The following is a 25,809-nucleotide window of genomic DNA, read 5'->3' as shown; positions in this document are numbered from 1 at the left end:
AGAATCTCAATGAAAGGATTATAGTGATGTGTGTGTTTCCAAGAGAAAGTAAGATATTTTCTTCATTGCAGGTTGCAACATAGGTTTCCTCTTTGTTCATAGGTTAATAGCATGTTCATGTGTGTTTTTAAGTGTTCAACTGTATTAACCGAAAAAAATAAACAGTATCTACCAAATGGAAGGTGTTGGTAGTAGTGTCACTATTTTTAAGTGTCACTCACTTTTTCTCTTTTCATAATGCCATTAATTTTCAATACAAATAACACATGTAATAAATAGATAAAAATAAAATTGAAATATTAAAAACAAAAGTAAATTACACTTCCCTCCTCTAAAAGAAGCTTGTATTACACTCCTCTTCACTCTTAAGTTAAAATATACACTCCCATTTCTTGAAAAATAAAACGTGTGCTCCCCTCCTCTATAAGATGTTTGAATTACAACCTCATCCCTTAATAATTAAATATACAATACAATTTAATCTAATTTAACATAAATAAATATTTTTGCGGTATCTACTAATTTTAAAACGCATTTAAGAAAAACAAATAATTTATTTATAATTTAAATGTCAATGATGATTAAAGTTAATATTTTGTTGTTAATTTTATAACTTAGAATATAAAATTCATTTTTAAATAATCATAGTAATTTTTCACTCATTTTAATTTTATTTTGTGTTGTTTTATATTTTATAATTTATAATATGGTTTAAAACTAAATGTTAATGAAAATGTGAATAAAAAATAGAGAAAAATATGAATTTGAATTTTCATTATATTAAAGTGGACTCACAATACTATTTTTGTTCGGAGTGTGTTCGGTTTTTTTTTATAAATTACTAGAAATAAAAAAAACTTAACAATGGAGGAAATTGTAGATTTTAACATAAAAGAGGCGGAGGAATGTAATTCAAGCTTCTTTCAAGGGTGGGGAGTGAAACATTTTCTATATGTTTTGCATAAGAGAGGAGATGAGTGTATACTTTTAGATAAGAGGGGAGGTGAGTGTAATTCAAGTATTTTTCAAGGGATGAGAGTGTAATTTACTCAAAAAACTATGTAACAAACGCGATATGAATATACATATATGCTTGCTTGTAATTTCGACAGACTCAATTAATTTAGTTAATAAGTTGACTTTTTGTTCTTTCAAGAATTAAAAATGTTATCTCTAGCATGAGGATTTCGACATGGTCTATGACTTAGCATTTGTAAGACTTTAATAGCTTTGAAGTTCGACAAGAGGTAATTCAGAGAGAAATGTGGTCGAAGCCAAGTAGTTGTCGTCGAAGGGAAAGAATTCAAATTCAAAAGCAGCGGTTTTCTTACTGAAGACGTGGGGGACACGTAGTTTTCGATGGAAGAAGTGCCGTTCGTGGCAGTTTAGTTTTTTATAGTTATTTTTTTATGTATAAATGATAGTTTTTCATAAGAAAAACATGTCGCAAATCACTTATAGAATTCTAGCACTCGAAGTATCAGCGTCTAGAGAAAAGAGTCATATATAATGTATGTAATCTGATTTGTCGAACCACCTTTACATTAATGCAATGTAATTTACCTTTTCTTTAAGTTTCTGCGTTTTAAACATTTAAGTCTTTTACTTGCATTTCCTGTAATTTTCTCTGTCGAAAGACAATTATTTTCATACGCCAATTCATCTTGTTCATAAAGCAACCTATGAATATTATGAACATTCATACACTTTATGGAAAAAGATTGCACAACATGTCCTAGGATTTCTGGTTTGATCTTGCCTGTAATAATCAAACTAGTCTCGTTGTTTACCAAAAACACCGGTAAACAATATGTCTGTTTTTTTTCCTTTGTCATTTGAAAAGTGTAACAAACTAGATGAGTATATTTATACTTACTTTTTCATTATCTCAATTATACCCTTAAACAACTTTTTCTATAATAAAGATTGTTGTTGGTGTCATTAAAAAAAATTAGATTATATTTTTTTGTTATATTGTTGGTGTCATTGAAATAAATAATCATGATTAGTTTAGTTTGTTATAACTTGAAAGCAATAAATATTAATATTTTTAGTTTTAATCAAAATTAAAATTTTATAAAAAAAACATTCAAAATTTTAAAACGTTAGCGCAATACAAAGAGTGGAAAGACGGACACGTGAGTGCCCGACTTTTTGCTAGTGATTATTATTCTTTTCAATTTAAATACATTACTGTCTTTGATTATAAAAATAAATATATTATTGTCTTTTATTTCATAAAATATATGTATATTTCATAAATTACTTATGGTTCATGACAAATATTTCCATATTTTTTTTGGATTTTTTCATTATTTAGCCCCACGTGTATCAAATGTCTAGATCCACTAAGGCACGGTGAAGAGCGGCGATTGGAAAAGAAGTTGCAACGGATTGGAAAGAAGTTGACATGAAAAGTAGGTGAATTGGATTTGGTACAAGCAGGTGTAGTATGAGCTTGGCGAAAAACCATCCGAAGGTGTAGTAAGAAGGGGTAATTTTGATGACATGCCTAATTTTTGATGTTTTTCATGTTAAGCTTCAATCTCCTGTTGGTTTGGAACTTCAGGTGCCTCGGTAGTAACTTTATCCGTCCTCTTTCGAAATTTAGCTTTCAAATTCTCAATATCCTCTTCAATGTAATGTATGGAAGCTTCAATCTCCTGCTGGTTTGGAACTTCAGGTGCCTCGGCTGTAACATTATCCATCCTCTTTCGAAGTCGAGCTTTCAAATTCTCAATATCTTTTTTTTCCTTTGGAAAATTAACTTTTCGCATCTTTTGAAGTTCTTTATTGCCAGCCAGCATTGCATCCACCAACTTCAACTGCAGGTTTAGAGGTTAATTAATATTAAAGAACTCAAATATGAACAAGGAAACTAGAAGTGTGAAACTTGAATCAAAAGTATTGCTAAAGGTTGTACCGCGGGTTTTAAATCAGACGCAGTCTTCGCATTATCCGCCATTTTACGAATTTCATAAACCAGTTCTCCATGCATATGCATTTGCTGTCATAGAGAATAATATTAAATTAAATAACTAAAATATAGAGAAAGATTCTAAAATTGTATCAATATAAAACCAATAGCATTTCCAGAAAAAAAAAAAAAAACTCTGACACACACATAAACTTGCCTTAGGTTTTCCACAATATTCATGAATCATACGACTCACGCGGCGTGGAGCCATTTGTGATTGGGGAGAGACTCAACTGCAAAGTTAAAATATGAAAGAACAAAATTGTAAAAACAAAATATTAATTTGTCTTCGAAAATTATAATAACATAGACTAATGTTAAGATGAATATACTTTGAATGAATGAATGAAGTTACAGATCAACACACAGTCACCACCGTTGATTCATTCATTCACTCACTCCCAAAGCTTTGAAATCAATTAAAAGAAGCACTGCATTGAGTTGAATTGGGGAGAGAGAGAGAGAGAGAGAGAGAGAGAGAGAGAGAGAGAGTTAATCAAGGCAATTCAAAAAGGAAAATCGTAACCCTAGAGAAGACGCATTGAATAAAAAATGAAAACCCTAACCCCTAAATCCGAGAAGATTCGAATGAGTATTTTGACCAGATTCAAAGACAAGAAGAGACATTAAGAACCAACTAATATTGAGAGAAGAATGAAAACACCATCCATACATACCTTCAGCGAGCGAAAAAGAGAGATTACTATATGAAAGAAAATAGGCAAACCCTAGAGTGACAAGTAAGTATATATATAAGTTAGCAAACATACTACTACTTACTTTTTTACCAAAAAATCAACTTGTTACTATTGAAATCAATTTTAAATGTAAGGATAGTTTTGTAAGTTTCCTTCAATTAATTAAAACAAAAAAAAAACTATTTTAAAAACTCCTTTCGTAAAAAAAAGAAAAACTATCTTTTAATTTTTTTATCAAATACAAAAAAGGCTTTCTAATTGTTTACACCGATTTTCATCATTCTAAATATTGTTTTGTACCTGTAACACGTTGGATGTAACGCCCGAATTTTATTTAATTATTATTGGTCGATTTAAAGTCTTTTTATATATGATTTTATATTATTATGTGGTGTGTTATATTTTATTATATAGTTTATTTTAATAATAATTAGATTAAGTGAGAAATTAGTATTATTTTGTAGTGTGGGGAATTAATTAGGATTTAATAGAATTAAGGGGGAGTTAAATAAAAATAAGGGAAGTTATGTAATGGGAAGTTAGGAAAAGAGAAGGCAGAAGCAGTTTACGTGAAAACAGACTTTTGGGAGAAAAGGGAGAGAAGAGCAAGTAGAGCCAAGAACTGATTTTGCTGTGCATTTCTTTCTATAAAATTAAGGTAAGGGTGAGACTATCATTCAATGATCTTAAATCTATAATTCTGAAATTGGATTTATCATGTGAGTTGTTCTTAATTTGGGATTAGGGTTGTGTACTCATGTGGGTAGTGTTGGGTTTTGTTTTCCATTGCTTTTCATGATCCTTTGATAAATTCAATGTTAAATTCGTGTACCTTGTGCTGCTGCAATTATATGTTAGATTTGTAGTCTTTGAATTACGATGAAATCATAGGTATATGCATATATTTAATTAAATATAATTGTTGCTTTAATCGGTTGCAAGATTTATTCCTTCTGAATATAACTAATTATCTCGTTGTTTTCTGTTTGTACATCGATGAGTCTATATGATTAATATCTACCAGGAGTCAAAACCATGTATCGAGGAGATTAGTTACATGTTCCTATTAAACTAAGTCTGCTTGTTTAATTTGAAATTAAGAGCATATATATATAAGAACCGGTTATGGCATCTCAGAAACTTTGTTCATGTACTGTGTATAACAATTACTAGGAACGAAAGAATATAGGTACAATAGGTAAATGAAGCTTTAGTGAAAATTAGAATAGAGTCATTATTTGATGCATAATCCCTTCTCGCTCACGTCATTATTTTAAGTTAAAATAATAGTAATTTCTTGGTTTTAGTTTTTAGTCATATATAATAATGATGAATTATTTTTAGATGTGTATTGATGTGTTAATTAACCATATATAATTGATGCTTTATTTATGAAAGTGTAATTGATGTGTTATATGAATATGTGTTATATAAAGATGTGAGATTTAAAGATGTGCTATACAAAGATGTGTTATATAAACATGTGTTGTTATAAGATGGTTAATGTTGTGGTTTTAAATTGATGATTAAATGTACGAAAGATTTATATATTGTGAAAGATGCTCATAAGAAGTTGTAATGGTTATATTGGATGATTATTGTTGATGTTGACTTGCTGCATATTATTTAATAGTGTTGTTTTGCTGTCGTGATTAGGATGCTAATGTTGGTCTAAGTTGTTTAAATTGTAAGATTTTGATCCAAATTATTGGAGTCATATGAGAGTCTAAGTTGTAAGTTGTCGTTCCAAAGTATTGGAGCCTTAAGTTGTTGAAGTCGTAGTTGAAGTTGTTGTTGGTGACTGTTTATGTTCAGGTGTTTTGTGAGAGGTGGTGTACTCTTACGTTGTTATTCTTTAAGAGGTGGTGTACTCTTACTTGTCGTCTTTATAAGAGGTGGTGTACTCTTACTCGTTGTCTTTCTAAGAGGTGGTGTACTCTTACTTGTCGTTGTTATAAGAGGTGGTGTACTCTTACTTTATTGTTTGTCTAAGAGGTGGTGTACTCTTACTTTGATTGTCTGTTATAAGAGGTGGTGTACTCTTACTTGTCGTGTCTATAAGAGGCGGTGTACTCTTATGTGTCGTCTTTATAAGAGGTGGTGTACTCTTACTTGTCGTTTTTATAAGAGGTGGTGTACTCTTACTTTATCGTTTTTCTAAGGGGTTGTGTACTCTTATTTTGTTGTTGTCTATAAGAGGTGGTGTACTCTTACGTTGTTTATGTTGATGAGTATGACGAGGTTATGATGATCTTCTATAGTGTTGAATGCGAGGTTGTTATGATATTACATGAGGTTACCTATGAGTTGTTAAATGTACTTGATGAGGGTTATGTTAAGTTGACTTCTATTCATGAGCACTAAGAGAATGTTAAGGAGAATTATTATTGAATGTATCTGATGATGTCTATGTTGTTAATTGTAATTGATGAATTTTATGCTTATTATTATTGTTTGAGAAATCTCACCCCTTCTGCTTGGAAATGTTGCCCTTCGTATGGGTAAGTTACAGGTATTTGAAGATTAGTAGGAGTGGTGGCTCAAGTGTCTAGGGCTCTGATACGTACGGGATGGAATTTTCTTATTGTTTTTCATTCCTATGTATCAATTTTTGAATATTGCTGATGTAGCCCTATGGTTGTTGAATTTATGTTGATAAGGCTTTTGTGCCAAGATTTAATTATGGAGATTTAAATAGTTGCTGTTGTTGTTTTGATGCAAATTTCCGCTGCAAAATTAATGATGATTTTGAAGGATGCTTATTAAATAGATTTTATATTCTATTTAAGAAAATTTGAAAATGTAGTGTGACATGCCCGTTTGGGAATTACTCTGATGCATGTTTAATTATTAATTAATTGATTTTGGGAAACAGGGTGTTACATTGGACACGAAGTTTTTTTTCTTTTTTTTTTTCTTCGGGATTCCTAGGATTTTTTGACTAATTAATACACTACTACCGAAAAGAAACACAAACTTGAGTTCCCAATATTTTTTATAAGGGAGCTTGAGTTCCCAATCACTACTACAATAAAGACATTTAGTAACACTTGGTGGGAGGATTTGATGCTTTTGGAGGAAGGCGTGGCTATAAATTGGTTTAATAGTGAGGTAGTGCGTAAGGTGGATAATGGTATGTCTACAAGTTTTTGGTTAGATAAGTGGTGGCACCAAATCCTCTGTGTGTGACATTTACGTGTCTCTTCGCATTATCAAACCAAAAGGAGGTAAAGGTAAGGGAGATTTGGGGCGAGAAAATGTCAGGTTTTGGTCCTTGGAATTGCGTAGGCCTTTGTTTGTGTGGGAATTGGATATTCTCAACAACCTTTTGGGGATGTTGGAGGGGTTTGTAGCATCGGATGATGGGAATTCATGGTTATGGAAGCTGGAAGGAAGTGGTGTATCCATAGTAAAATTTTGTTATTTGTTACTAGAAAAAATGTGTTTGTTAGATGATGGTGGGAGGGAATCAGAGAAAGAGCATTTAGGTACCTATAGAAGAGCCTGACACCGTCAAAAGTGGTTGCTTTCTTGTGGACATTGGTCTTAGATAGGATCCCTACTCGTGTGAACCTTTCTTATAGACGAGTTTTGAATACGGAGGCCATGTTGAACTGTGTTTTCTATGTTGGTGGATAAGAGACATTAATTCACCTTTTTTTTTTGCATTGTGATTTGATCTTAAAAGTGTGGTTGAACGCTTCAAATAAATTTTGTGAGTCCACCGAATTTGTCTGTGCATTTTAAATGTTGGTACAACGAGGTTCGGCCTAGAAACCTAAGACGTGAGTTTTAGTTAAGTTGGCACACTGCAATTTGGATGATTTGTATGGAGAGGAACAATTGTATCTCTAATATTACGGTCAAGGAGGACATGGTTGAAAAAAATTAAGGTTTTGTTATGGGATTGGAGTCTTAGTATGTTGCAAATTATGTCGTAGGTGTATTGTAATTAGTGGTGTTGGAACCCGCAAAGATTGTTTTTTGAGGTAACATAAGGTGCTTTTGGAGTGGAGGTCTGATGTTGTTTGGGAGTGTTGTTGCACCTTTATGTTTTGTGTTTTGCCTCTTGTTGACTTGCTTTGGGTGTTGCTGTGCTGCTATAGTTGGTGTCATTTAGCCTACTGTCATGTACTGTTTGCTGGCTTCTGGTGGCGGGCGGCGACCTGTCTTGAGCCGTTCCAGTTGTGTTATTCAACTAATAAAATAAAAAAACCTAACCTCCAAATTCGAGGAATCACAAAACATAATCAAAGGAAAAAAAGAGAAATAATAAGCAAACTAGAATTGTAAAGGAAAGGCTTAATTGCATATCTAGTCTCTTATGTTTATTTTAAGTTTTAAGTTGGTCCCTTTTGTTTTAAAACTTTCAAGTTAGTCCCTTATGTTTTAAAACTTTCAAGTTATTCCTTATGTTTTAAAAGTTTCAAATAGGTTCAAAATGTTACCCACCTTGAAATAAGTTGGCACTTTCTTCCATATATTAAGAATTGAATGGTGTTTGATTTTTGAATTAAATCAAAATGTTCTTCAATAAATTAAGAATTAGAATTAACAAATGTTTATCTATTCTACTTATTTATTGCCTATAATATTCTCTGCCAATATAGTTTATGTATGCTAAAATCGAAATTGTTTATTGTAGTTGAAGATTTCAAGAATCTATTGTGATTTGTGAATCATAGTCTTTTTCTTTGCTGAGATACCTACCCTCATCGCCAAGTTCACCCTCACCGTAGAGACACCGAACAACATTCGTCGGATTCGGTGGTGTATTGGTAAGTATTAATTATTATATTTTAGATTTTCTTTTCGGTTTCGGTGGTGCACTTATAGTAGATTTATATTTTTTTAAGAAATTGTTTTCAATTTTATGATATATTTTTGTATATTAGTGTGATGTAATTTGGTTAGTTTTTTTGTTTTGTTTTAGAATTTTCCAAATTTGAGAGGTCGCACCGACACCGGCACTTCATAAACTGAAAGTGATTGAATGTAATGATATGTGTCGATGTTGTTTTTGGCGTCGAACACATACGCTGACAGTTGTCTGACACTAATACTTGTGCATTTGAGCTGAAGTGTGTTGGTGCTATATAGCTTTTGGTCACATAATTGAATTTTTGTGATAGATTTTTTTCAATTTGATGCTATATGCAGATCTTTTGGTTTCAAAATTTTAATACATTCTGTTTCATTTCTGGTTGTATCTCAGATTGCTGTATAAAACTTTAAAATAATCAACAATTTAAAATTTTAAAATAATCCAAAACTCTAATGCTAATCTTTGAAGTTGCTCAAAAGAAGAAACTTATGATTGTCTTTGTTCTTCGATCATCAATCTGCTACATATCTCCTAATCTGCCACTCTTGTAGTTTTGTACATTAAAGTACTCCCTTCTATTACATTTCCAGTCACACAATTTGTGTAACAGTTAATTATGTTATGATGTTAAACATGGTTAACTTGAATATGAGTGACTAAAATGTAGTAGAAATAAATTGAAGAATGAGGTTGACAATTTATTAGAATAATTTAATGTAATTCAATTTTTTGTTTTTGTTTATAGGAAATATTTTAAGAAAATGAAATCGAATGAATGCAATTATATGTTTCAAAGTTGTGTTTGCATGGAATGTTCTTGCCTTGTGTTTGCGTGGAATTGTTGTGTTTACACACACCGTGCCTCTACTACAAATGGTGTTAGAACCCACGGGAGTGTCAATGCCGGTGAAGTGTTTTTGTTGCTGGTTTTTGAATGGTGTTTATAGGTTGGTGCGATCTGATGGCTCCCTGCAGCTGATTTTGTTTCATGGCGTTGGCTTTTTTATAACAGTGTTAGTTGTTTGGTTAGGGACTGTTTTGTAGCTTTTGGACCGGCATCTGTTGATGTTTTCTTTGTTTTTCTGTCATTCTGTTATGCGCCTGCAGCTGTTTCTGTTGGACGATGGGTTTTTTTGTGTGTTTTTTCTTCCGTTAGGAGTTTTCTAGGTGTTACCACTTATATAAGGTATTTGTAGTTCGGTACTTTTGAGACCCTAACACGTCTTGTGCAGAAATTTCCAAATATTATGTTGTTAAAAAAATAAAAATGAAGTGATTGAGTTGTTTTCTCAATGGGATCAATCACTTTAAATTCCTAAACTTACTTAGAACCCTTTAAGGTGGGGTTAGGACTTTTGTTAAAGAAAGTTGCCAAAAATGACTTGTGAATACGGTAACAATAATTAGTAATATTATATGTATGCAAAAGCCAAAATTTATATATATATTTTTTTTTTACGTTAAAGTTTATATAGCTAATCCTATACTTTTAACTATAGGATATTTGATCCTCTTCATTAATATAAACATTAATGATAACAATGCAATTTTACACGAAATACACATCAAGGACATGTCAAGGGTTAATCAAATATTTCTGCAAACATCTTATAGAAAAACAAGATATCTGAAGAGGTAATTTCGGTCTTAAAGAGGTCTGTGCTGTCAAGGGGTATTTTGTTGCTGCCTGTTCCCATAGGGCCAGCAGCGGCCCTGTTCTTGTCGGCTCTTTGTAGTTTGTAGCAATGGTTTCATTTGAGAGTGTTTTTGTTGGGTTTATAGGTTTTGTCCGCATATATATGAAACCTTTGTATGTTATCTTTGTCTCTTGGCAGCCGTGTGTGTCTTGCTCAGGCTTGCTTTCAATAAACTTGACTATCTCAAAAAAGAAAATGAAAATATATGTTCTAGAAAAATCAATTAAGCATGGAAGGGTAGTTTACTTAATCAACTTTCCTGTTGAACACCATTTTCATTTATTTACATCAAATTTCACCTTGTTTAGCTTACATCATTTCTTTTTAATATAGTTTATTTTAATAGTTACTAGTTTTTATTAGATTAACTTTTTTGGGTTCATTTTACTATAAAAAAAAAATAATAGTTATGTTTTTATTATTTACTTATGTTGCCGAAATTTCTGTGCAATCCTCTCTATTTGTTATTCTTATATTTACTAACTGGTCTTGAGATTTTCTTTCATTGCTACAGTTTTTGCAAAATCGTGTTGGTTGCCAGATTTAGGGAGTTCATTTTGAAATTGACCACAAAGTTGTTTATATAAAAGTAAGTATTTCCTCTACATGTTTGATATATTGTTTATTATTTTGTATTAAAAACATTGAACATGACTTGCATTTTGTTATATTTTCTCTGTTCTATTGTCGCTTGCTCAATGCATAATCACTAGTGAAATTCATAAGATCAATAGTGAAGTATAGGTAATGTCATACCCCAATTTTTGACCTAAGGCCCCACTGACACATGTCACTTGACTCTGATCGATCTCTGATTTTTCAGTAAAAAAATTCGGCAGGGAGGTATTTTAAAATACCTCATTTTTGATTCCGATTCGGGCCCTCTTTTCTCTTTTTATTTTCTTTCCATCTTTTATTAATTTTAATTTTAAGATTAGTTATTTTTTATATTTAATAATTTTTATTTTCCATCTTTTAATTTTATTTTTCTTTACATAATTTAGTTTAATTTGTTTTTATTTTATTTCGTATTAGATTTATTTTATTTTTATTTTATTTCTTTTTAATTAATTAGTGTCCAAAAAAAAAAAAGTGTCAATAGGTCCAAAATAAAATGTACAAGGTCTAAAAAAAAATTCAAGTCAAGTGTCAGCTTTAACATTCCTTTTTCAAAATTCACCATAGTTGTCCATTATTTCCATTAAACCAATTTTCCTTTTTTCATCAAACTCCTCACCTATAAATAGAGCTCTTATTCCACACAATTTCACACACAAAAAGTTCTCTTGAGTTGTCAAAGAACTTTTATCTCTTCTCCCTATTTAGCTTGTGTTGACGAGCTATTATTTTTCTCTCCCTCTTTTTTCTGTCCCTTCGGAATTTTGTCCCTTCGGTAATTTTTGTCCCTTCGGTTATCCATTTCTTTTATTTTCTTGCATTTTATTTCTTTTTAACATTTTTGCATTTTATTTTATTTCTATTTTGCATTTTAATTATTGTTATTTATTTTCCAGCAATTAGAATGTATTTAGGTACAATGTAAATATAAACGAGAAAAGTGTGTGGGTGTGTGTGTCCTTTTATTTCTTTACCGCCTTATATATATCCAAAAAATGCAAAAAAATTAGATTAGGGATTTTGTGGTGATCCAACGTCACTACAAAAATCCACGCACTTTTATTTTTATTGCACCGTTAGTTTAATTTTCATATAATATTCCAAAAAACAACAAAAACATGCAAATAAGCAAAATCACAAAAACATTTTCATAATAAACCTTGATCCAAATCAAGTGACCGCATTTTTATTTTCTTTTCTTAATCAAACTTCAATCAATTTAAATTTACTTTAAGTCTCTTTTTTCAATATTAAAAAACACAAACAAATACTCATTTGCCACTTGGCTTTTCATTTTAAAACCTTTTTCAAAACTAATAAAAAACACTCAACAAATCAAACGTCAATTTTTACCCCGAACTACGAGGTTTAGATCCCTCACGGGTACGTAGGCAGAGGACAATCGTCCTTCCAAATCAATAAAAAATGTAGATAATTAGATCTTTATTTTTATCATTTTCACTCTAATTTCTTTTTTAAGCAAGCAAGTTATAGCACATTAATTAAATAAAATCAAGAGGTTCTCGTAGAGTACTACGAATATTTAGGGTGCTAATACCTTCCCTAAATATAACCAACCCCCGAACCCTAAATCTCTCAATATGGGGTGTTATGAACTTTTTTCCCTTTTTCTTAAAAAATTAAATGTTCAGTCGTGAAATAATTAGTGAGTCAAAAGTTAATCAAATAGCCTTGATCTCCGAAAAATGACGCGACAGGTAACCTAGTGGAGTATAGGTAACAACTAGCCTCACTATAGTAACATTCATTCAATCAATACTTTCCCAGCAAAGAAGTTTTTCGAACTTCAATTCAAATGAAGGAAAAAAAAACTCTGATTTGAATTCAATACATGCACATTACAGTGAAAAAGCACGCATTAAATTCGTCTGCATGCATTACCTTCTCCACAATGATTGTCAACTTTTTCATGTTCGGTCCTTTTATGAAAAAGTATGTGGTGAAGTATCATTTTGCTGAAGCAACCAAGTTGGTTTCAGATAATTAAATTTTAAGGGTGGTTTTGGTTTCTTAGCTAGGCTCACATAAGCTATGCTTAAGACCCTGAGGTACAGAATGTTGCTCTTTGGCTCCATTATGAGTTTATGTTAAAATAGTAAATTGGTTGGTGTTAAGAGTACAGAGTAAGCTTGTTAGTTTCAGAAATATAGTAGTTCAAATGTTAAACGGAAAACACTCACACATTATTTGAAAGATATAGAGAATTTGGTGTCATTCATCAAATGCTAGAAATGTAGATTAAGAAATAAGGCATTAGCTTTGAGGGGGAACCGACTATGCACAAGATATGTTAATGAGTCGGAGTCCCTAATCTGGAAAACAAAAGTTGAGTTACTTAATTGAAGGTAGCTACTCAACAGATTCTTCTGATTGGGCAAATAAGTCTTTTAAGGTGCTCGTGATCTGGTTGACAAGGAAGGTACTACTTGGGGCACAATCAGATTTTGGATCCTCAACATCAACCTATGTGAACATTTAGAGTAATTTTTTTTAAATAGCTAAGTACTCTGGTGGTTAAACTGTTACGAGTAGGGTCAAAGCTTAGTTAATAGCAGAAAGGTAGGAAAGGAGCATTAAGATTTGTACATTTTGAAAATAGAGTAGTGAGACAGTTGGAATAATAACTTGATTAATTGGCAATATGAGACTGATGAATACTTGACTGTCACTTGAGATTTGTGTTTTCCTTGTGGTGAGGTTATCAGAAGAAAGAAACTGAAAAAGAAATCGGAGAGAAAATTCAATTACTGAATTGGAAAAAAATGAGTCATTACAAAGGGGAAAAACCATATATACATTGGTAAAGTTCTAACTAAAAATGAGAGATTTGATGAGTCACCATAGCTAACTAATAACAGAAGTTAACTAACTATTTTTCTTTTACAGAGGTAATCTAAAGGTACCTGCTGAGTATTCTTTTACAGTGAAATCTCATCATGTGTGTGTAACTTGAAAATTCTGGTGACATATTGTACAGGAAAATCGGTGGAATTATTCAAGCTACCTAAACCTGTTTTGTGCAATGGACGTGTGCTGCTAGTAGAGTTGCTTGGGAGAGCTCAAAAACAAGGACTCTTATACCATTGGGTTTGTTTCTCACAACGACATACTCTTTCACATGCACGCACTGGATTAATGTTGTTTAGCATTAGAGTTTGAACGTGTAATTAATTTTGCAGTGCTTTGCAAATTTATGGTGCCCATATTAATTAATTCTAAAGTGTCAAAGTCAAAGAAAATCGCATGGTTAAAAATAAAGGTATGTTGAAATTAAAGTTGTTTTTATACAATTATGCAGAGTAAAAGTAATCAATGTAATTTTATTGTTTTTGCAGTTCCCCCGTCAAATTAATGTTATTGACTATGGATATTTTGTAATGCGATATATGAAAGAGGTCATCATGAAAAATGAAAATATGATCCCCGTAAATGTAAGTGATTTTAGTTATTATTAATTTGTAATTATATTAGTGTAAATTTAGTTCTAACTCAATTTTATTTATTTATTTATATTTGAAGTACTTTCCTGACCACAAATACCGCACCTACTCTATAGATAAGTTAACCGATGTCAAGGAGGATTGAGCTACCTATGGGCTACCTATAGATAATTTAGTTCTTTCATTTTTCCGGAATATGGTGTACCCTTTTTTATGATAAATAAAAACAAAACACATTCAAATAGCTATATAGGAAATAGTACAGAATAACAAGACCAAGATTCCAGAACATAGTTGTGTTTCACTTTCTTACTCTACACATAATTGTCTAATTTTAGTTACTGCATTATTTATTTGTTTTGATCTCCTTCATCTTTACTTTCTTCAAACAGCCACCTTTTTTCTCTTGGTCCATTTGCTTCCAATTCAGCTGCAACCCTTAATAATTGTTCTCTCAGCCATTCAAGTTCCATTTGCTGCTCCACAAGCTGGTCCTCAAGTTCAGCCTTATCGGAAAGCACATCATCCAGAATCTCCATCTGCTAGTTTAGAGGCTAATTAATATTAAAGAACTCGGCTAATTAATATGGAACTGGGCGCACACACACACACACAGACACAAACAAACACAAACTTGCCAACAAATGTGGAGGCAATTCAACAGCAGGAACAAATTTCGGATCATTCACGTACGCATCGGCGAACATCAGCAAGAAAATTATCATTCATAGTCTCCGATAACGTCTTCTGCAAATCCATAGAGAATAGTATTAAAGAAATACAATATGGAGAAATAAAATACAGAGAAATAAACTAAAGTTGTTTGTAAAAAAGCATTGCTAAAGACCCAATAACATTTCCAGGAAAGGAAAAAAAAAAAAAACAGAAAAACCTGCCTCATATTTCTCCCAAATATCGTCAAACGCGCCAGGTCGACTTCTTCGCCAAGATCTCTTTTTATGGGACATTTGTGATTGGGGAGAGACTCAACTGCAAAGTTAAAATGAAAGGACATAATTGTGAAAACAATATTTTAATTGAAATGCAATTGAAAAAGGCAAACAAAAGAAGCCCTGCATTGAATTGAAATGGACAATTAAGAGAGAGAGAGAGAGAGAGAGAGAGAGAGAGAGAGTTAATTAGTTGAATTCATTCGAAAAATCCAATAGAAAGCTTGTTAATAAACACAGAACAGATTGAAAGGCAATTGAAAAAGAAGAAGGAAAATTGTAACCCTAGAGAAGAAGCATTGAATAAGAAAATGAAAACCCTAACCCTAATCCAAGAAGATTCGAATGATCACAGAACATATTCAAAGACAAGAAGAGATATTATTATCAACCAACTAGAATCGAGAAAAGAATGAATGAGAAGAATGAAAACACCATTCATACCTTCAGCGAGCGAGGGAGAGAGAGAGATTATGATATGAATGAAAATCGGCAAACCCTAGAGACTAGAGAGACAAATAAGTATATGTATAAGGAGGAGTAGTCGAATGAAGAAAGAGTTAGTTATTTGGGCTGAAATTATAAAGGCCCAACCAACTCCGTTATCTTTGGAAACTTTGGATTCCATCATCTTGCTGCAACAACATTCATCACTCTTATTCGCCGGAGTACCAACTCCGGCCACGGTATCCGGCGACCTACTCTTACCCAAAATGCTTACTAGTCACTCCCATCCCCACCAGAAAACTCTCATGTGATGTGAAGCCATCACTGTCATCCCCTCACTGGCTAGAGAATTTGACCTTATCAACATACCTCTTGAAAACCTTCACTTAATCATCTCATCTCCATCCTCTTGGTACCGAGCAAAAGTTAACTTACGCTGGGTTTAATTGGGGAATTTTGAGGTGGGAACGAGCTTAAGTGTTTTAGGAATAGTTCCACAATGCTATTGTATATTAGGGAATCATTATGAATACTCATGCACTCGTGTACATTTGAATGTATGAAACTTGAAGGAACTTCAATTTGTGTGTGCTTTAAGTTCTAATATTCTTAAGTAATATACAATCCTTACAAATAACATGACAATCCATCGAAATCAAAATATCAAAATTCTAATACAAAATAAAGCAAAAAAGTTGCAAAAGCAGTGACTGAATTATGTCTTTATGATAAAAGCTGGATCGTTTATCTTGTGTCTCTATGATTATTGTAATGATCTTTCATATGATGTTGTTCATACTAAAAGAGACAAAGAGATCGGTGTTTATTATTATTATTATTATTATTATTATTATTATTATTATTATTTTGCAACACAATAAACAACTAATTGATTGTTTTGCAAAACAATAAGAAACCAATACTTGTAAAGGATCAGAACAAGTAGCATTATAGTTTTTTTTTTATCAAGTCAGCTAATTGATACACAAGCAAACACGTCTCTTTGGATATATCCGAAAGATTCTGGAACGTGTTTTGGATCGTAACGAATTTGTGACGCTTTTTAGATAACGATTAATTAATTTATTAATTTATCATTTTCAAATGATAAAAAATAAATATCTTTTTGACCCAAGCCCGACCAGACCCGGCCGGTCGAACAGTGGCGGCGGTGCGCGTGATATATTTATTTTTCTAAGCGCTCACTCGTTTACAAAAGTGGGTACCCCAAGTGCACACCCTTAGAGGTCACCCCACCCTTATATAATAAACACTTGCTAGTTGGTGTTGCTCACCAATGTGCATCACCATCATCAACTTGGATCACCCCTCCCTAAAAAAACAAACAGAAAAAAAAAACTTAGACCACCCTATACTAGAATTTAATTATTCTTGAAACCCTAAATTTATATTTGCAAAACATGGAGGTAAGTATCTTTTACATTTATGTGTCTCTCCATTTCTATCATTTGGAGAGATAAAGACACAAAAAAGTTTAGAAAAAGAATAAAATAATTAATGATCGTGGAACCCACTATCTATTTTTTTTTTGTCTATCTCTCTCCAAATTGCAAACTCAATTTATTTTGCCAAATGGAGAATTAAGGTTCACAATTAATTCATCATCTTCACTAACAAAGGTTCACAATTAATTAAGGGTTCTGCAATTAGTAACATACATTTAACTAAGATTTCAAATCAGATTAATTTATGCCAAGTCATGGATAGGAAGTTCAATGATATTGATCGCAAATATTTGGTTCAATAAAGGACCAAAAGGGCACTACACACAGTGGCGGAACCAGGAAAAAAATCTAGGGTGGGCCACAAATAATGATGGAGCTTAATTTTCTTATAAGTATATTTTATCATTGGTTAGTTCGAATGACTATGGACTTGTTATTTGTTGAATATAGTTCAAACCAGTATTTCAAAATCTGAATCGATTATCAACTCAAACAAAGTACAAGATAATTGATCGAACAACTAGGTCATTGATTGAACCTCACGACTGAATTGAATGACTCGACTTTTATAAACAGATGTATAAGTATTAAATCGAATTGAATCAAATGACCAAGTCAAAAAAAAAGTTAAAATAAAACTCATGATACATAGTAATGTAAAAAAGATCATTACATAAGAAAATATACTTATAATCAAGTAGAGTAATGAAATATATTTTAATTTAATTAAGAATATAGTATGTTTTTACCTAAAAAAAAAAGCGTTTATACAATTAAATATTTATATGATATCATATTTTTTAAGGATATTTAACGTTTATATTATATGTTATGTGTTTTAAAAGATAGTTGAGGTCCTCTTTTGTATAAAAAAAAATATGTTACATGTTTTAAAGAAGATTTTTTATTTGACAAAAAAAGAGAGTTGAATCCCCTTTATATAAAAAAAGAAAAAGAGTAAATAGACAATAAAGAATGAAAGATTGTTTTAAATTGAATAAAGGATTTATGTTTGATTAAATAAAGATGGATTATTTTAACAATTATGAATTTTAACGTTTAAACTTTCCAACTTGCAAAAAAGAAAAAAGAAAAAAAGAGAAAAAAAAGAAAATGGCTTAGGCAAGAGTTGAACCTGATACTGATACATTAGGATTTGCAAAAGGAATCCTAACCGCTAGAACATGCAACATAATTGATGAATATATACGCAAACACTAATATATATATATATATATATATATATCACTATAAGAAACACTGCCTTTTGCCAGGGGCAAAATCCCTGTCAAAAGGACAAAATCCCTGGCAAATGGGACATTTGTGAGGGAAAAAACGAGGGGCAGTTGGCCTGGCAAAGGCGCTCATCGCAAACACTTTGCCAGGGGCTACACCCCTGGCAGAAAAACGAGGGGCTGAACCCCTGGGAAAACGCCACGCTTTACCCCTGGCATGTTCCCTCACTTTCGTCTTGCACCTCTGACTACGACTGACCTCTGACTGCGGCGGCTCTGACTGAAGTGACAAGTGACAACAGCAAAAAACGAGGGACATGCGAGGGGTTTAACCCCTGGCAAATGTCCTTATTTTTTAAAAAAAAATATTATTTTTATGAAAACGAATTTTTTTATTAATTAATAAAATATATTTAAATTAATTTAAAAATCAATTTTTTTTAAAAAAATTGTTAAAAAATCAATTTAATTAAAAAATATATATTTAAAAAAATTAATTTTTTTTTTAAAACACAATTAAATGCATATAAATAAAGTTTAATCACACAAACACTATATAAGTCTAATTAAAATGCATGAAATAGAAAGTGTACTTAATAATATTACAAACCGTGCAGGAAAATAAATATTGTGCCGGGAAGCATGGAAAACCTCCCATAATCATACAAACCATAACATAATAGTAAAGAAAACACACAACAAGCATAATAAGCATCAATCATCCATCTCGAGGTCGTCATCATCATCCTCTTCGCCCTCACCATACACTTCATAGGGGTCGTCCGCATCATCATCACACACTGGAGGAGCCCTCACACTCTCTCGGCTTCCACTCTGCTGCCCAACACCTTGCTCATTCATATTCCAGCCTTGCTCTTGCCTAAATGTCTCCAACTGAGAGTCTAGGAATTCTCGTTGCTTCCTAACCACCTCATGGATCAGGTCCTGTTGGGTTTGCATATGGGCAGCAAGCTGTTCTCGAGTCAACCTAGTGATCAGATCCCGCATTTCTGGAGTGAGCTCAGGTTGCCGAGAAGAGCCCTCCCCAGCATTAAGGGTCAACTTTAGAGTGGTAGCAACACCCTTGCGGTAGTTTCCAGCTAAGTTTCCTGCACCGTACAATCGCCCCTTCTTCTTCTCACCAGCAACTTTCGTCCATGCACGAAGTGTGAGAGCTTCATCAACAGAGCATCCACGGGAGAGCGCCTCCGATAGCTAACGATCATACTCCTCCTAAAATAAATAAGAATAAAATAGTTAAAGATAAATAAACATTAACAAAAAATTATAACCACTAATAAAATTAATTAAAATACACTTATGTAACAATTACCTGGCATATCTTGGAGCGATCATCAACATACTGGCCTGATCGATATGTGTGGGTCTTCTTGTGGAGCTCATTTATGTATGGCTCCCTACCCAGCTTCTTTGCCTAATTGACAAGAAACACGATTATTAAGTAGTTAGTAAAACATTAAACTATATTTAACCACAAAATATTTAAAAACATACATTCTATAAAATTAATTAACAGAGTTATTATTTTTAATTACCAGTCGACGGGCATGCTCTGCTGTGCTTATGCAGCCTCCCGTGTGGATGCATCCCCCTTTCTCTGATGCTCTGTTCTTCTTTGCCTTCTCTAATTTCGTCTTAAACTCTGGACTCCCCCAATAGTCCACCAACTGCCTCATAAGTGGCTCCCCGATCCAGTAGGGCCTCTTTCCAGCAGTCTCGTGACGAAGTCGGACATGTCGCAACATGTCGGAGAGGCGGGCAGAAGCTCTAATGTGAAAGTTCCTCCTTATCTGAGCATAGTACCTGGGGTTCCAGGTACACTTCATCTGCATATTTGTTAACATATTTTAGGAAATTAGTAAATTATAACATATGTGCAGATAAGTTAAAATATATTATGATAAGTATTAATGTAACCTCAAAAAGACCAAACCATGCATCCTTTTCATCATCTGGGATATCACCATAAGTCTTCCAAAATCCATGAAACCTTCCCTGGATGATGTCTCTAATGGCACTGGCGGGGCTGGCTTGCAGGGCATGAAACTACAAACAATGAAAACTCATATAGTTAAACATTACATAAATTTATAACAATATACATATTGAACAAAAATACATAAAGACTTACGAGTTCCCGCTAGGCACAATGATGTAACGCTCTTGTTCATCTTGCGGATAATCTGCCATCTCCTCATCATCATCATCAGCACCCTGTTGGGGTTGGGGTTGGGGTTGGGGCGGGGGTTGTTGATGTTGGGGTGGTGGGGGTTGTTGATGTTGAGGGATCATAAAGCCGGTCTGCCCATGAGGAAATGTTGGTGGAGGAGGCAACTGGTAACCTGTAGGGAGGATAAAACCAACAGGTGCAACAACACCAGACCCTCCACCGGGTGCAGCAGCACTAGCTTGGGATGACCCAGTCGATCCCTGGCTAGAAGAAGAGGGTGGTCTGGGAAAGGGAGTCAATGTGGCTGGATCCGCAATGTGTGTTCTGAACCGCCTCCTGGGGTCCTTGCTCTTGCCTTTCTCTTTTTCTTTCGGAGGCATTGTGAATCTGTTAAATAACAAAAAAAATGATATTGTAAAGGACTCAAATATATATACATCATTAAACAAGCGATATCTTCATTCAAACTCAAATGTATTCAAGATTACAATAAATTCAAATTCAATCATTACAAGGGTGGATAACAATATACTTCAAGTGTTGTTATCAGACGCATAGTTATATTCATCTACATCACCATCATCAACTTGATTGTCTTGCTGGTCCCCTTCATTATTATCATCAACAACGTCTTCATTCTCATCTTCAACTTCATCACGCATCTCCAAAATAGAAGGATCAACCTGATCCCCTTCAACTTGAGAGTCTTGCCAACTTGTAACTTGATCTACTTCAATTATCTCATTTACATGTGTCATATCATCGGCTTGGTAAGTAACTTCTTCGTTTGTTTCTTCAGTCTCGATGCGGCCCCTCGGTTTTGTTTTGATTGCAACAGACCAACCTCGTTTGCGTGGTAGAGTTAGGGGATAAGGAACATAGTACACTTGCCTAACATTGTGTGCCATGATAAACGGGTCATATTCTTTATATTTTTTGTCGACTCGAATGTCAACAGTGTTGCATAATTTATTAATTTTAGTCCATCTAGGCGAGGGATCAAACCAGTCACAATAAAACAACACCACTTTATTGTCATTATATGAAAGCTCATAAATGTGTTTGATCACGCCATAGAAATCATCTTCACCTCCATCTGTAACTCCTTTTACATAAACACCACTATTAATAGTCTTTTTGCCTTCCGTCCAAGAGTGGGTATGAAATTTATATCCATTCACGAAGTAGGTGTGAAATTCATTGGCACATTGTAAAGGACCCTGAGATAATTGCCGTAAACGGATGACTTCATCAGTTGGCTCGGCATTATACACTCTTTGTTTAAACCAAGCTGGAAAATATTCATGTATCGAACCAACTGTCGATCCTTCACCAAACTCCGCATAAAAAGCAATAAATTCCTTAAAAAGCAATAAATTCAATACGAAGTTGTTAATCGCGTTAAAACTTATTGTTATATGGACTAGTAAAAATGGGTAGGAATAGATTTACTTACTCAAGGTATGGTTTAACTTCCGCACAATTAATCAAAACATGAACATGAGCAGACCGCATCTCTTTCTGATCTACCATCCAATATTGAAGCACCTTGCCCGCGTGTCGACCATGAAGATTGAATACGGATAAGGTTGACGGATCCCGAAAATCGTTAACCTCAACTTCATTTCTTGTATTTGATGGAGTAAGTAGACGATCAACGAAATAATGGCCGATAAAGTATGTGGTTTCCTTGGCTGTGTAAATAGCAACAATTGATCCTTCCACTTTGGCCAGATTTTTAACTGCTCGTTTTGAGTCACCCATGAATCTTTCAAAAGGGTACATCCACCTATATTGAACAGGTCCGCCAAGTATAGCTTCATATGCCAGATGCACAGGAAGATGTTCCATAGAGTCAAAGAAACCTGGTGGAAAAATTTGCTCCAACTGACAGATAATGATTGGCATATTCTTCTCCATTTTCTCAAGTTCATCAACTCTCAAGGTTGAAGCGCACAAATTTTTAAAAAATTGACTAATCTCAATAAGTGGATCTAGCACATGTTTGGGCAATGAACTAAATGCAATTGGGATAAAGTTCTCCATGAAAATGTGAGAGTCATGACTTTTCATCCCATGCAACCTTCCCGTGTTGACATCGGCACACCTGCCTATGTTAGAAGAATATCCATCGGGCATTCTCAAATCCTTCAACCATTGACACACTAATTTCGCTTCTTGGGCAGATAGGCTGTAGTTGGCTTTCGGTTTCAACAACTTCCCATTCGGTTGATGTTTCAACTCCAAATCCTTTCTTTTGCAATATATTTGTAAGTCTTTTCTAGCCTTCTCATTGTCTTTTGTTTTGCCTTTGACATCCATCACTGTGTTAAATATGTTGTCAAAGACATTCTTCTCAATGTGCATTACATCAAGATTATGTCTGAGCAAGTTATCTTTCCAATATGGGAGGTCCCAAAATATACTCCTTTTAGTCCAGTGGTGGTCTACTCCGTATCTTGGTATTGAGACAGCTCGACCATAATCAGTGACTTTTGGATAATCACAAACTCTTGTCCACACTTCTTCTGATGCAATCTTAGGTGGAGGACCAACAAAAACTCTCTCATCCTTCTTGAAACCATTCTTAAGTCTTCTAAACGGGTGATTATGAGGCAAGAACGGACGATGACAGTCAAACCACGAACTCTTCCCTCCACTTTCCAAAGTAAATGCCTTTGTATTTTCCATACAATGTGGACATGCAAATCTACCATGGGTACTCCAACCGGACAACATGCCATAAGCGGGAAAATCATTAATGGTCCACATCAAAGCTGCTCTCAACTTGAAATTTTGTTTTCTAGAAATATCATATGTCAATTCTCCAGCCCACAACCTCTTCAAATCATCAATTAACGGTTGTAGAAACACGTCTATGCCTGCTTTAGGGTTATCTGGTCCTGGTACAATACAACTCAAAAACAAGTATGGTTTTGTCATGCACATTTCAGGAGGGAGATTATACGGGGTTACAATGATTGGCCAACAAGAATATGGTTTTGCCGAGGATTGGACATATGGCTGAAAACCGTCAGAGCATAATCCAAGTCTCACATTCCGTGGATCTGCTGCAAAATCAGGATGTACTCGATCAAAGTGTTTCCACGCTTCACCGTCAGAAGGATGTCGCATCACTCCGGGAATTCCATTTGAATGATGCCACATCATTTGACTAGCAGTTTTCATCGATGCAAACAGTCTTTGTAATCTTGGTATTATTGGCAAGTAAAACATTGACTTAACCGCAACTCGTTTCTGCTTGCTAATACCGTACCTCGGGCTTTGACAAAATTTACATTCCTCCAATGCTCCATCATTTATCCCAAACTCATTGTCATAAAACAACATGCATCCATTTCTACAACAATCAATCTTTTTAACTGATAATCCCAACTTCATCACCAACCTCTTCGCAGCATGATAATTCATTGGCAGATTATCTTTGAACGGAGTCATGGCCTTCAACATCTTCGTAATATCATCCATACCATCATCAGGATTAAGATAATTCGACTTATGAGATAAAAGCCACACACACATAGATAGCTTAGAGTGCGAAGACCCTTCATACAAAGGTGTATTACTTTCACTCAACAATCGGTAAAATCTTTGCGCCTTATCATTCGGGGGTTGTTCCTCTTCAACATCTTCACCGTAAGACAATTCCACCCCTAAAGCGTCCGCAACCATATCATCCATCATGTTGAATTGTTCTGTGTTGACATCTTCATTGTATTCCACATTTGTTTCCACGTTTGTTCCACCATGGCTAGTAGAAGCTTGTGCATTGATCCCTACCCCAAAATTCTGAAACATTTCACCATTATATGTCCAAACCCAATAATTAGGCATAAAACCAACTTTTTTTAGGTGTTTCTTCACATCCCCAGGATCGGTAATTATATGTCTGCACCTACATTTTAGACACGGACATCTAATTCCTCCCTCATCTCTACAGATTTCTTGCTCCCATGCCCATGAAATAAATCCGTCAACTCCTTCGACAAATTGCGGTTTTAGTCCAGTTCTTCCCGGAAACGTCCTATCGTACATCCAACGACGATAATATTCATAATACTCCATCTTCTACACGTTCCGCAACTTCATTGACATATTCCACGTCAAAAATAAATTTTTACTCAACGGAGATAAAACATAAGTTTACGCGCAACTTCATTGACATATTCCGTAACTAACATTACGCGCAAAAAAAAATCCCGCTCAAACAATAAAATATAAGTTTACGCGCAAACAAATTAAATTTTTAACTCGCAAACATATAATAATTAATTAGTAAATAATTGTAACATAGTTTTAATTTTGATCGATAAACAACTTTCTTGCACTATACTATTTTTTAATCCCTCCTTTTTAAACAATATGCATTATTATATTATATTATTTTATTTTATAAAAATAATAATATAAAATTTTAGACACGAAAATGAAACATATTTTAACTTATTAAAAAAAAACAGATGTTAACAAAGTTTTAATTTAAAAAAAAAACTGATTTTTAACACTATTTTAATAAATTGTTTTCCAACAATAGAACTTTTTAGTATAGTATTTTTTATTAAGCATTTTCATTTTCCTACGCTTTCATTAATTTTAATTTATAAAAATAATAATTATAACATAATTATAATTTAAATATAAAAACAGATTTTTAAATATAAAAACAGATTTTAATTTATTAAAAAACAGCATTAGGTTTAATAATCTATTTTTATATTTAAATTATAATTATGTTATAATTTAAAAACTGGTTTTAATATGGCATTAACTAAACTAAAATATCTTTATAAAAACTAGGTATTAAAAATTTAAAAAAAATAAATTTTTAATAACAGATTTAGTTTAACTAACAATTTAACTTTTAAAACAATATTCCCTAATTTTGTTATTTTAAAACAGTACCGAAATGTACACTTGCCTAAAATTAATTAAACTAGTCCTATTTTCTTTCCTATTTTTCTTTAAAACAATTAAAGTTTATTATTAAAAAAAACAGAATATATATAAGCAATTATTGTTTGACCATATTTCTTTTAACATTCTACTACAACATGCATATATTTCATTTTATCACAAAAAAAAAAAAAAAAAAAAACAGCATGCAAATATTTCATTTCATCACAATAAATTAAAACAACATACATATATATTTCATATGATCACAAAAAAAAAAAACATGCATATATATAATTCATTTTATCACAACAAAAACATGCATTTCAT

General features: G+C 33.1%; 1 protein-coding gene across 1 annotated transcript; it reads right to left on the bottom strand.

The window, feature by feature from the left end:
- Window positions 1-21,098: 21,098 nt before the first annotated feature.
- Window positions 21,099-24,651, bottom strand: LOC120576105 (uncharacterized). The gene is made up of 2 exons (XM_039827095.1): window positions 22,066-24,651; window positions 21,099-21,926 (listed from the first exon to the last, which is right to left on the bottom strand). Exons 1-2 carry the CDS (start codon window positions 24,649-24,651, stop codon window positions 21,099-21,101), a joined length of 3,414 nt encoding a protein of 1,137 aa, XP_039683029.1.
- Window positions 24,652-25,809: the final 1,158 nt, after the last annotated feature.

This window comes from Medicago truncatula, chromosome 6, assembly GCF_003473485.1.
Source record: "Medicago truncatula cultivar Jemalong A17 chromosome 6, MtrunA17r5.0-ANR, whole genome shotgun sequence".
Taxonomy (NCBI): domain Eukaryota; kingdom Viridiplantae; phylum Streptophyta; class Magnoliopsida; order Fabales; family Fabaceae; genus Medicago; species Medicago truncatula.
This window is presented reverse-complemented; position numbering and strand designations above follow the sequence as displayed.

Coding starts and splice junctions, on each gene's coding strand:
- LOC120576105 (XM_039827095.1), bottom strand. CDS start 24,651: ATGGAGTATTATGAATATTATCGTCGTTGGATGTACGATAGGACGTTT. Junction 21,927..22,065: donor AAGAGATGCGGTCTGCTCAT/GTTCATGTTTTG, acceptor TTGCTTTTTAAG/GAATTTATTGCTTTTTATGC.